Below are 14,007 nucleotides of genomic sequence, written 5' to 3'. Positions count from 1 at the left end.
CAATCGGAATCACTGTAAGCATGCATCTGCAAGTCACCCCCCCCTAGAAACATCAAGCCAAAAGACTTTGTGCCTTGCAAATATCTGAAGATGCATTTTACAACCTGCCAATGTATTGTCTTTGGGCTGTGCATTTATCTGCTCACCTGAGATACTGCATACTGAATATCGGGCCGCGTACTGCACAAGTAGATGAGGCATCCAATAGCCTGGCTGTAAAGTGTGACATCCACTGATTCACCATCTATGAATGTAACAAAACAAAGATAACTCCCAAAAGCAAGTGTTCACTATGAATAAGCTGTAATTTCCGTGTAGCTTTCACTACACAATCCTTCTTGAAAGGAAGTCTATGCATCTTGCCAAGGATGCAACCCTCACATGCATGAGGAGGAGGTGACTCTAAAGGAGGCAATGCATCAACCATATCATGCCTATGAAGTGTCATTAAGCTGCCATAGCTCATGTGCCCATACCTGGCATGCCATAACTCCGCATTCTGCATCGCAGCAGTGGGATGCTTACTGATAATGCAAGATCGAATCTTTTTTCATATAGATCAAGCTGAAAAAGACCCCGATACAGAGTGCCAGACAACATCAAAGCATAGTCATTCTCTTTGACTTTGACTGCGCACTTATCATCATAAAAAACAACCTAAAATCCTCCTCTATTAAGAGAGGACACTGAAAGCAAATTCTTCTTTATACCTGGCACATAGAGTACATCTGAAATTTTGAAATCTGTGCCATCAGTGGATATGAGAATAATGTTTGCCACTCCACACGCTGAATAATTATTATTATTTGCACAAGTCATCTTCTTTTTAGTAGGTGGAGGATGTAGAGATACAAAAAGACTCTTCTTGGAAGTGATGTGCTTTGAAGCACCACTGTCAAAATACTAGTATACAGTGTCTCATTGACACTGAAAGAGCATGCATCCTTTGAAGGATCATAGTTGCAAGTCAAAAAAGCATAAGGGTCATCATCATTAGTGGCTGTAGCATCTGAACTACCCACTGAAAAATCTGAAGTGCAAGACAGAATGGCATAGTGCTCTTCCACAAAGTTGGCTACATAATCTCCCCCATCATGAGAAGCTGGAGCATCTAACACAGCCATACTTGAATCCCTTTTCTTCTCTTTAGCTATCCGCTTCTTGAATTCTCCAATATAATGACATGGCTTCTTGCAATAGTGACAAATGCCCTTCTTTTTCTGCTTATCTGCATCGCCCTTAGCCTTATAAGAGGGCTGTCCCAAATCAGCTTTATGCTGATGTGCAGGCTGATTGGCATGTGGCTTTTGCTGCCGTTTACCCTTGGGGTTGAACTTGGAAAGCATGGCATGCTCGCCAGCCGGAGTTGCCATATTTCTGCATGTCTGCTCCTCCTGTAACAGAAGTCCTACCAACTCAGGAAAAGAGGGAGGATTGCTGCCCCCTCTCAATGACAAATTCAGCGAGGTGTGGAAACCAAGATAGGACTCAGGAAGAGAATTCAGAGTGGTGGTTATCATCTCTGAATCTGGAATGACTTCATCAATATTCAGCAATTGTTCCCTCAAGTCCTGAACTTTGTGAGGTGAGAATTCATGGAATCTCCCTCATCCATATGCGTATGGGAAAGCTCTCGCTTCAAGAAGGAAACTCTGGCACCATTGCTGCAAACATACTCTCTAGTATCTCCCAAGCTGCCATTGATGTCTTGCATGACCAAATGTGAGGTATAATGAACCTCTTGACAGAGAGAGAGATCACTGAAAGAGCTTGTGCATCTCTAGAGTCCCATCTTTTCTGCTCTGTTGTGGGAGCTCCTGGAGCAGCAGCTCCAACTACTTGTGCTGCATTTGCACCTCTACCCCTGCCTCTAGCTACAGGAGTGACAGAAGTCACCACTGTATCTGGTCTTGCTTCATCTCCATTGACATAATCCCAAAGATGTTTGCCAACCAAGATATTGTGAATGATGAAACTCCACAAGGAGTAGTTGGTGCCATCCAACTTATCCTCTTATGTGAGAACTCCGAACACCTCATTGGGGTTGTTCTGAGCCATTTTTGCCACATAAACTCAAAAAAAACAGCAAACTGACCAAGTAAAATCCCTTTCTGGGATATCAAATGCACAAGTAAAATCTGCAAAGAAAATCTGCCCACGGTGACAAATACTGTCACAGCCTATCAAAGGCTCAAAATGCACCAAAATGCTCTGCTTAATGCCCAAAAATCTGCAAAAAGTGGCAAAAGTCTGCAAATTGACTTGTACTGAGTCCAGAACTGCTTGCAAACTTCCAAAATGCTCTTTTACCTGCAAAATTGCAACCCAAATGCAAAAGCCCCAATTTCTTGCGGGAAGGGCAAATGATCTAAAAGCCCCAATTGTTGCATAAATTACACTCTGGCTGCAAAAGCCCCTAATTTCACTGCAAAATTGCAGTGTAATTGCAAAAGCCCCAAATTTCTCCAAAACTTACAGATCAACTGCAATGTCTGCTAAAGCTCCAAATGTGCTCCCAAAAGCTAAGCCAACAATGGATGAATGCACAACTGAACTTGCAAATGAACTCTGCCAAAAAATGACGGACACCTTCAGCTTGCAACGAGCTGCCTGTACAGAACTGTACGGAATCCGTATAGTGTACGGACGACTATACGACGAAATGTATGGAAGCTGCAGGTACGAAATGCAGAGGACAGTACAGACTGTCAGTCCGTACAGTTGTACGGACGGCGCAAGTGTATGGACGAAATTGTATGGCTGTACGGCGAAACTTGTACGGTCTGTACGGCTATGTACAGGCGGAGTTCTGTGCGGTTGTATGGAATGCGACGTACAGACGGGAGAGGGCAGCTGGTACGAAATCTGTGCAATCGTATGGACTATACAGAATGCAGGTCGCGATGAAGTTGTAAGGACGTGATGCAGGAAGCTTGGCAATGGAGCTGAAATGTGGGAGCTGAAAGAGGAGAGCAAGAAGCAGGGAGCAGGTCCGGGAAGGAGAGTTGCTCTAATACCAAATGTAAGAAAGAAAGGAAGCAAGAGCAAGAGTGAGCAAAACGGAGAGAGTGAGCTGAATGTAGTTCACTCCCCAAAGTGTACTGAACTGAAGTGAAGTACAATGAAAGAGATGAAGGTTTTGTCTAAATGACAAAACCCTATCTAATCACTAACCGTAGTTAGAGATTAGACCGTGGTAGACCGTGGTTAGGGGGAAAAACCTCTAAGAGGGAAAAGTGCCCCTAACCCACTTATTACATTACATTGGCCACTGCCTAAAATAAAATAATAATTCTAACAGTCACCACATGTCACCACCATGGATCGTTGGGTGCAGGGGTCTCAATCTCCACCCCATGGCTGCATAAAGCCTCCTCAAGCCCAGGGATCCCCTCAACTTATCACTCTTAATGTAGTCTCGTACCTGCACTAGGCCCATGCTGGGTTCCGACTAGACTGAGAGTGGCTTCTCCACCATGTAAAGATCCGGAGGGGTCCTCATCCACTCAGACCCCGTTCCTATTGGCCTTCTAGCATTCCCAATCTGGTTCAGAATAGTGATACTCCATACTCTTCTCAGGTCACGGCCAACACTATACCGGATCTATTCTCATCCGCTAGGACCAGTGATGTTTCTCATGCAGATCTTCTTCGAGGTACCCTCATCCGAGCAACGTCCTTCTTCCTCTGCTTTCCATACTCCCTTCATTGATCGAGGGAAGAGAGGTCTTTTGCCTCTTCACATTCTTTGATTGCAGGGATTTTACGGACTCTGACACCAGGCATGTTTTACAAGAACCCTTTCTTTGCCTTGGCGGACTATGCTGAGGAGTCTGTGCCCTCTACTTTTAGCTTCCTATCGACAGGGCATCTCATGGGGCTCTCTCCCCTGAGGACTTTCCTACCCTCGCTCAAGTATATGCCAGGAGGCCTACCATCTCGTATGGGTTTGTTTCCACCACCAGGTCGGATAAAGTGTTCCACCCTACTCCCTCCCGTCGATGAGGATTGTTAGCTATAACATTCAGGGCCTTGGTGGTGTGGCCTAATCACAGTCTCGAGCAACTTATCCGCAATCAGTTTCATCCAGGTGTCAATGGTGGTCCCGTTGATATAATTTTTTCTTCAAGAAAACAAGTCGATGCCAAAGATTAAGAAAAAATTATATCAAGTCGATGCCAGAGATTGCTCAAAATTAGGTGAAAATTGCTGCTGCTCCTGTTGCCCTCCTTCCTGCTCCCCTCCTTGCTGCCCCCTCCCTCCCCTCCTTGCTTCTCCTCCCTCCCCTCCCCCCTACCTTCTGCTCTCTCCCCCTCCCCCCCCTACTCCCCTCCCTCGCTGCTGCAGCCCCCCCGCACAAGCAGGGAGTTTCTGTTTTCATCAGGTTCCCTGGTCTCCCCTCAGTTTATCACGGCTTCTTTCAGTTCTTGGCGAGAGGTTTGGTGTGGTAGCAGAGATCCCCCCTCTTCCTGGCGAGCCCTCTTCGACTGCCAAGGCGGTCAGGATGGATGGGGTACCCAGGGTTAGGTTCATTGTCCAGGACCCTAATATTTCAGATGACCACATCATGCTACAGCGACCCGATGGGTCCTTCTTCCACCAGAGATTGTTGCGAGTCGGCAGGACTTGTGCAGAATTTGCAGATCCTCGGGGCACTTTGCCAGAGATTGCCCAAAGAAGAAAAAGAGGCCCACAAAGAAACCAGCTTGTACTAGCTTACAACAGAGAGCAGGTGTTGGACCTACCGCTTCACATGCGCCGCCTCAGACACGGGCTCCCCCTCCTCCTAAGGCTTCTCGAGTCCCTCTTCCACCCCGCACCACCTCCGGCCCACGGTGGGTTCTGATTGCAGTTAGGCCCTCTACTTCAGATCACACATCCACCGCTTCTAAGGCTACCCCATTGGAGCCTCGGGAGGAGACTAGTGTTCAGGAGCCTTGTTCAACTCCACCCCAGGATTAGGCTGTACCTTCCTCAGCAGCCCAGGTTGTTGGCACCTCATCCGTAGCACTTCTTGATCAGGACTGAGTTCAGGTGTCTCCCTCTGTGGATAGAGGGAAGGGGGTCTTATATTCTCTCCCTGCTTCGGTAGGAATCCTTCGTAACCCCTCCCCAGGACTAGCTCAGCGAAACTCCTTTTCTGCTCTGGAGGACCTCTTTGACCTCCCAGATGATGGTTTTGTACCTTCCACTTTCAGAGTCCCTTTTGAGAGATCTTTCTCTCTCGCCTATGGACTTTTCTCCCTTTGGACCTCGTGTGTATGGCAGGAGGCCAGCTCCGGTGGAGGGTTCTTTTTCCGCCACCAGGTCGGGTAAGGTATCCCAACCCGCTTCCTCCCGCCGATGAGGATAGCCAATTGGAATATACAGGGATTGGGCGGCATCCCTCATCGCCGTCTTATACAGCTGATCAGGAATTAGCTCCATCCAGGTGTTTCAGGTGGTTCCCTAGACATGCTTTTTCTTCAGGAACACAAACTGGATGTCAGAGATTGCTCCAAGTCGGGTAAGCTACTTTCTGGCCGAACTTTTTGGCTTCCTGCCTTGGGAACCAGAGGAGATACATGCATATCAGTTTCAGATTCTATTCTCCCTCTGATCATTGGACACGGTACCATAACCCCCTCCAGGGCGTAAGGTTGGTTTATCTTCTGATTGACGGACGTAAGGTTGGTTTCCTCAACCTCTATGCTCCTAACAACAAAGGGGACCGTGTTCTATTTTGGAAAGAGTTGCTCTCGTGGGCTGACATTGCAGATTCGTGGATTATTGGAGGTGACTTTAACATGGTTGAGGCACCTTCTGATAAGCAAGGAGGCAGAGAAGGTGGTATTCATTCCCTCGACAAAGCAGCTTGGGATGCCTTCTTGTTCAGATTCAGTGGCACGGATGTTTGGTCAGATGATGCACCTTCCTCTTTCTGTTTGTGGCAGAAGCTATGAGTATCTTCCTTAGATCTCAGGCTGAGCTTTATGGGTTGAGATTGCCCTTGCGACAGGAGCAGGAGCTTCTCGACTATGAGTTGGCTGATGACACTACAATCTTTATTGAGGCCTCTTCGCAGTCACTTGATTCTTTCCGGACAGCCCTGGATATTTTTTGCTCAGCTGCAGGGGCACACATTAATTGGCATAAATCCTTTGGCTTTTGGATCAGTGATGAGGACACTCCAAGCTTGGGAGTTGACATTGGCTTTTCTTGGATTCAGAGGGGTGTTCCTCTCAAATATATGGGATGCCAGGTAGGATTGGGCATCTCTCTAGCATAGCAGTTTGCCCCAGTACTAGAAAGTATAAGGAAAAAGCTCCTTTTTTGGAGCTCAGCCAAACTCAACCTTGCCTCTAGAGTTGTGGTAGTGAACTAGGTTCTCTTGGCCACCGCCTGGTTTGTGTGTTCTTGCTGGTGCCGGTCTAGGGATTGCATCACTCAGCTAATTAGACCAGTCAGGAATCTTTTATGGAGTGGACTTGATGGCACAGCAGATGTTGCAGCAAGGGTGGCCTGGGAGACCATTATTCTCCCTACTTGGGAAGGGGGCCTTAATATCATTGACCTAGACTTGCAGTGCAGGGCATTGCTTTGTAAGGTGGGGGTGAGGGGACTCATGCCTGGGCAGGAACCTTGGAAGGATTTCTTTTTTGGACGCATTCAGGCTTGCACACCTACCTTAGGAGATGGTTGGGTGGACAGCCCTCGCTGGATTTTTACTTCCGCCCCTCTCAGGTCTCTTGCCCCTCCTCTCATGACTGCCATCCTAAAAGCGTGGGGGAGCTTCAGGAACACTCTTCGAAGGGTTCCGCCCTCTACCCTTGAAGAGATTGATAGGCAGCCGATCATTTGGAATGATAGTATACTTGATGAGCATGGCAGACCTCTGGGCACTTCCCATTATATGCAGTGGTCTGGATGGGAGAGAGGCCCCACCTACACAGTAGGCACTTGCAAGGCTTTTATCATGCTACACGAGGTTCAGAGGTTACAGTCCGTGAGTCACCTCAGAGGGGTAGCACGCAAGATTCAACAGATAGATGCAGCCATCCCGGTGGAATGGACAGTTGAGATGCCTATTACTTCCACCACTTGGATGGGAGCTTTTTCGAGGACAGCACTTCCTCTACAGGTGATTGATCTTCGAGGTCTCGGGGAAGATGCTTTGGCCCTTGACGTTGGGGATGGAGGTATACTCTCTAGATCCACGGATGATATTCTTCTAGAGGTTGCCTTTCAGCCTGTCAAGATTGCTGGGTTTGTGGACCATGGAGCGGGCTTGCAGTGGTACTTGGACCCCGATCCTCTGCTCTTGGCCCTAGGATCCTGGAGGTTGTGGTTATATGGAGGTGCACCTATCAGGTGCTTGCAGTGGGACCCAGGAGAGTGGGAGTGGATAGATCATGGGCACCGAGAGAGGGGGATTCCCTTCTTTCGTTTCACGGTTGGTAATGCCAAGAGATTTCAGCTGAGCAGTAGAGGTTGGGTTCCCTCCAGAGCCCCCCATTGGGATAGCTTTTTGATCACCGCAGATTTGCGTAGGAATTTCTGGAGGAGGCTCTGGAAATCCCTCAGAAATAAAAAGATCACTCTTTTCTTTTGGCTTTCTATTCATGGAGGGATTGCAGTGAACCTATGGAGATCACGATTTGGGGCTGATCCCACTTGCCCTCGTTGTCATTTTGCATAGGAGTTAGTGCGACATTGCCTTTGGGACTGCAATCAAGCGAGGATTGTTTGGAAAGGAGTTGCTCGGATACTCAGCATTTTTCATACTCCCCTTTTCTTCATGACTTGGGGCTCGGTCGCATGGTTATCCCTTACAGGGCCCCAGGTGTTTCATGAGGGTGAGCCTTTTTCTTGGGCACTCTCGATCCGCCGACAAGTGATAGAGCCCTGCTCTCTTCAGGAGGTACCACATATTCCTTTCAGAGCTTCACATGTTTCAGTGGACACCTCTTGGGAGATTTTGGCTAGCATTTCCTCTTGGCACATTTGGAGAGCCGGATGCACATAGGCCTTGGATGGCCCCCAGAGACACCCATCACAGGTTTTCACGGGTATTTGGAGTGACATGGTTCACACTTTGATAGCCATATGGGCTAACATGCACGGCCCTTCATGGGCAGCCTCTTCTAGGAGGACTGTATTTCTTGGAGTTTGGAGGGGTTCTCCCTTTTTCTTCGAGGTTGCTACCGGATGGAGATGGCACTATCAGCCCCAATCCTTTCTTTTTGGCTCTTGAGCTTTTCATGCATTACATGGTGTATCCCATATTCCCGTATGGAGCTTGCTCTAACGGTCTTCTTTAATACTTAATAGAAGTCTCTATTTTGAAAAAATTAGGTAAATTACTTTCAAGTCATACTTTTTGGTCCTACTTTGGGCACAAAGGGGGGAACATGCATTTCAGTATCAGACTCTTTTCTTGCTCTTGTGGTTGGACACGGTGTCATTCTGCCCTCCAGAGCACAGTGGATCATTTTGTTGATTGGTAGACATGAGGTGGGTTTTCTCAACTTCTATGCCCACAACAACAGAGGGGACACCGTAATTTTCTGGAAGGAACTTCTCACTTGCCAAGTCATGGATTATTGGAGGTGCCTTCAACATGGTGGAGCTATCTTCAGACAAAAAGGGGGGAAGAGAAGGTGGCATTCATTCTCTGGAGAGAGTAGCTTGGGATGTCTTGCTCTTTCAGTACTGTGGCAAAGATGCTTGGATAGATGATGTCTTCCACACGTTGCCGCACTCGCTCCAATTTTCTTGGTCGAATAGAAGGTTATTGATGCCATCCATGCACGGATAGATAGATTCTATGTTGACGATTGGGCACTTGATAGAGGAGGTTCAATATGCATTGCATTAAGGGTTACTGCTTCGGATCAATTTCCAGTGGTTCTTATAATTTTTAAGCCTCATGAGAGGCACCGCTCTGCTAGTATTAGGATTACAATGGTTCTTATGATTTCTAAGCCTCATGAGAGGCGCCGCTCTGCTAGTATCAGGGTTCCAAATGGTGCTTATGATTTTTAAGCCTCATGAGAGGCGCCACCCTGCTAGTATCAGGATTCCATATGCATTTAGACAGAGAAGGGACTCACAGAGGATGTTTTGCAGATATGGGTTTCTCATTTGCAGGGTGAAGTGTCGTCCCCTTTACATGTTGCACCAGCCCTATCTATTGCTAACAGCAAGAAACATGAGATTCTCAGGCACAGGAGAGGGGCCTCCATGAACAATTAATAGCCCTTCAAAGGGAGGAGCAAAAAAGGACTTCAAATGCTTGGATTCAAGAGCGCCTTGCTGCAGCAAGGGCTCATATGTAGATCTTCCTAGATCAAAGAGCAAACTGTGCCTTTCATGCATTGGAATCCTTGTGGATCTAGATGGGAGGAAGAGTCAATAAATAATTTTTCTCTACTCTTGCCAAAAACATGGAAGAGGGAGTGTAAGGAGATCCTGACTCACCTGGCAGACGTGCTACGGATATGGTTTGGTAGAGTATTTCAGTATTGATGCAACCCAATATGACAGTTTTAATCGATGCCCCTTTCACCACTACGGATTTTTTCCCTTCACAAGAGTAGATGGGCTTAGATGGGCTAACACCTCCCTTTCTATTGCTTTTTGAGACATGATTAGGGACCATGTTACCTCATCCTACAGGGCGTTTGGGACTATGGTACCATGCATGATTCACTTACAGAGGATCTCATTCATCTTATCCCATAGGGTGGTCGCAGAAATTTCATCTCCCAATGCAGGCCCACCACTTTATTGGGAACAATTTACAACATTTTTGCCAAAGCAATCAGTCTGCATTTGCAGCCCATTCTTCCTGATCTTATTCACGATACGCAGACTAGCTTCCTACATGGCAGAAGCATTTTTTATACTATTTTCTCTTTTGGGAAGCTTCGAATTGGGCTATGCAGAGTGGTCGGCGCCTTGCGATTCTACTCTTGGATTTTGAAAAGGCATATGACAAAGTAGATTAGAGTTTTTTGAAAGGTACCCTTACAAGATTTGGATTCTCAGATGCATGGATAGAGGGGCTTCCCCTTATATTGATCAATCCACAGCCCGATGCTTATCGGAGAAGAAAGGAGAGACATTTCAGATTTCCAGATCAGAGTGTCAGGAATGCTCTCTTGCCCCTTTCTTGTATTTATTTGTGGCTGAAGCAATGAGCAAATTTTTTAGATCCTAGGCAGACATTATTGGGCTGAGACTTCCACTTATACAAGATCAGGAGCATTTGGATAATGAGCTGACTGATGATACTACTTTTTTTTAATGCCACCACATAGAACCTCAAATCCTTCATATTAGCCTTGGATTTGTTTTATATGGCAACAGATGCACCCATTAATTGGAACAAATCCAATGGATTTTGGATTAGTGATGAGGACACTCTTGCTTGAGGGGATGATTTTAGTTTTACTTGCATCGAAAGGGGTATTTTTGTTAGGTACTTGGGCTACCCGGTCAGCATTGGGTATCTCTCTATCGCAACAATTTGCCCTTGTGCTGGAGAGTATAAAGAGGAAGCTTCTCTTTTGGAGCTCAGCCAAACTTGACCTTACTTCTAGGATAGTGGTGGTCAAACAAGTTTTGCTGGCCACGACTTGGTTTATCTTTTCTTGTTGGTGCAATTCTAGGAATTGCATCACCAGCTTAAAAGACTATTATTTTATTTGGATTTGGTCTACATGGTTCTGCATACACCAAAGCCACGGTGGCTTGGGAGACTCTAATTCTACCCAAATGGGAAGGTGGCCTCAATATATAGAGATCCAAATTTATAGAGCACAGCTTTATCATGCAAGGTGCTGGTCAGAGGACTCTTGCCAGGGTAGAAACCTTGGAAAGATGACTTCATTAGATAAATACAGTCCTGCACTCCTTCCATTGATGGAGATTGGAATGATTGTACCAGATGGATCTTTACATCAACCCATCTCAAGGTTCTTTCCTCCCCTCTTATGACTGCTATCCTGAAAGCTTGGACCAACTTCAAGAATACTCTTCGAAGAGTTTCCCCTTCCTCTCGGTGAGAGATTGATAGGTAGCCAATCATGTGTAATGATTGCATACTTGATTAGCATGGCAGACCACTAGGTACCTCTCACTACATGCGGTGGTCTTAGTGAGAGAGAGGTCTTGCGTCCTCTGTAGATTCTTGGAGGATCTTCAAATGCCTTTCAGATGATCACAAAGTCCAAGTAGTATCTCACCTCAAAGGAAGTGCAAGGAGAATCCAACAAATTGATGCAGCCATGTCCTTGGATTGGGTTCGCCAAGTGACAAGTTTCACTCTAGGGACACGTGGCTAGTAGCCTTCTTGAGTTCAAGGATCCCACTTCAGATTGTGGGACTACAAGGATCTGATGGGGATGCCTCGGTCTTTGATGTTCACTCTGGGAAGATGTTCACTTTGGGAGGAGGCTATATAGATCTACGGACGGATGATATTCTTATACAGATTGCATTTCAGCCTGTCAGGGTTGTAGGTCATGTGGAATAGAGTTTTTTGGAACCAAAATGCTACCTAGACCCTAACCCAATTCACATTCCCTTGGGCTCATGGAGGCTTTGGCTCTATGGAGATGTCCCCATGAAGTATTTGCAGCAGGACCCTGGGGAGTGGGAACGGATTCATGCAAAGCATCAAGAGAAGAGCCTCCCCTTCTTTCGATACACTGTTGATAATGCCAAGACATTCCAGCTCCTTAGAGGCTAGAAGCCCACTGGAGCCCCTCCTTGGGAGAAATTCAGATTTCTTCTTATCTGCAAAATCCCTTTTGGAGGAGAATTTGGAAATCCCTTAGGAATATAGAATTTCTATTTTCTTTCTGCTTTCTATTCATGGAGCGATTGTAGGGAACCAGTGGAGGCTGAGGTTTAGGGCAGATTCCACATGTCCTCATTGCTTCTTTGTTGATAAGTCTATTCAGCATTGATTATGGGACTGCAAACAAGCAAAGATCATTTGGAAAGGGATCACTAGATTACTAAGCACCTTTATGCACTCTCCTTTCATCATGACCTGGGGCTCAGTAGCATGGCTCTCTCTTTCGGGGTCCCACGTGTTCTACGAGAGACATGACTCTTTTTGGGCTTTGTCGATTTGACGCTATTTGGGTGAGTCGTGTTCTCTACATGGTGTTCCTGACTCTCTGTACAGACTTGCACATGCATTTGTCGATACTTCATGGGAGACTTTGGCAAGCATATCAGTGTGGCATCTTTGGAGATTGAGATGTTCAGAGTCTTTGGATGGTTCCCAGGTCCACCCCGCACTCACATTGGCTAGTATCTGGATAGACACGGTTTGTACTTTGGTAGCAATTTGGGGGACCATGCAGGGGTCTTTACAAGTAGCCTCTACTAGGAGGAATGTTTTCTGGAGAGAGAGGAGCGGCTTCCCATTCTTCTAGGAGCCCCCACAAGGTCGAGGTGGAGCTATCAGCCTTAACCTTGTGTATTTTCTAGCTCTTTTAGAGAGCCTAATTTTACCGTATTTGGGATTTTATTTTCTCATGCCTCACATGATGTGCTTCTTTATTTTCTCATGCCTCACATGATGTGCTTCTCCCTTGAGCTTTGCTCTTGGAGTTTCATTCAGACTTAATAGAAGTCTCTTTTATGGAATAAAAAATAAAAAATAGATGTGCTAGGTTCCCACCATAGACTTGGCTTGGGAGATCATCGCGCCAGATTTCAAATTGGCAGGTTTGGTGATCCACACGCATAGAGGCCGTAGATTCACTTCTCAGTCATCTCAATGATCTGACAGGATACGATACACACATTCAACTTGGAGCAGAACTCAAGGCTCCTCACGTGCATGAAAGTGGCCTTCATGAGAGTATGACCATCACTTATTTTTCACTTACACTGCCACAGGGCCCTCCACTTCCACTCTCCCGCCGATTGGTTATGGCAGCCTCACCTTTTCTCTAATTGATTTATTAGACCTTTTCTTTCCCTTAGGATTCTTCCCATTTCCATGTTTTTTTATCATGCTTAATAGAAGTTCACCTTTTTGCCAAAAAGAAAAGAAGACATAAGGGGATCATGACAACCTTTTAGTCTTAGACAGCACACTCAAGACAGATGGGCACTGATTACAACAACAAACACATGCTGAACCTAACCAATGGATTTTTGGGAGAATTGAAATTGACTGAATGAGGTGCATACATCCAGCAGTATCTTAACTATTTTTGAGAGAATTGAAATTGACTCGATGAGGTGCATACATCCAGCGGTATCTTAATAATCATGTAATACGGTTTGGACATTCAGAAACTGTAAGCCTGAATACCCTGGGGAACCATAGTGTTCGCAAAAAATAAATTTCCTAAAGATCAAGTGCTTCAAAGGGGCAAAATGTTAAAACTGAAAGTAAGGCAATTGAAAAAACCCACAGAATAGCAAAACGTCCAAACACTTGTATTTTAGGATATACCTTGGCATCTTCACGCGGAACAATTTGATCACCCACCCACACAAGAATTTTTTCATTTGCTGCAACAGGAAGAAGTGGACTGGAAGGGCACCCCTGTACAGACTGAGCTGGCTTTAAAGCATGGCGCTTAAGCATATTGTAGAATGGTAGACATTCTTCCAGGGAATCATATAGAGCAAGAGGGAAGGCCTGTAATACATAGAAAACAGTCATAAAGCATATTGCATGTCTGAACCATGCATTAAGATAAACTATAGAAGACCAGATTTTAAATGCTCATTTAAGGTCTAGGATGACAATAATGACAACATACATGAAATTTCAAAGCCTCAACAACGGGCTTGACTTGTCACACATGAAAGTACACCAGTGTCTATGCGTTCACCACCTGATATCTATAGTGTTGTTCATATCATTGACAACAACTTCAACATGATCTCAAGAAGTGTACGAAAAATCTCATGGAAGAGCATAAAATGCTCACCATCACTTTACCATGCTTCCTGTGAAGATGTCACTGATATCAATGACAATTTCAGAAT

General features: G+C 45.8%; 1 protein-coding gene across 3 annotated transcripts in view; it reads right to left on the bottom strand.

The window, feature by feature from the left end:
- Nucleotides 1-14,007, bottom strand: part of LOC147901272 (branched-chain-amino-acid aminotransferase-like protein 2) — a 216,258-nt gene that overhangs the window by 103,214 nt on the left and 99,037 nt on the right. For all 3 annotated transcript variants that reach the window (XM_087375482.1, XM_087375483.1, XM_087375485.1), the window contains exon 9: nucleotides 13,466-13,654. In XM_087375482.1, the coding sequence (XP_087231608.1) occupies nucleotides 13,466-13,654 (189 nt within the window). The remainder of the gene's footprint in view (nucleotides 1-13,465; nucleotides 13,655-14,007) is intronic.

This window comes from Dipteris shenzhenensis, chromosome 6, assembly GCF_047967505.1.
Source record: "Dipteris shenzhenensis isolate YYH24624 ecotype China chromosome 6, Dip_SZ_1.0, whole genome shotgun sequence".
NCBI classification, from domain to species: domain Eukaryota; kingdom Viridiplantae; phylum Streptophyta; class Polypodiopsida; order Gleicheniales; family Dipteridaceae; genus Dipteris; species Dipteris shenzhenensis.
Note: the sequence above shows the minus strand (reverse complement) of the source record. Positions and strands in the feature narration are given on the sequence as shown.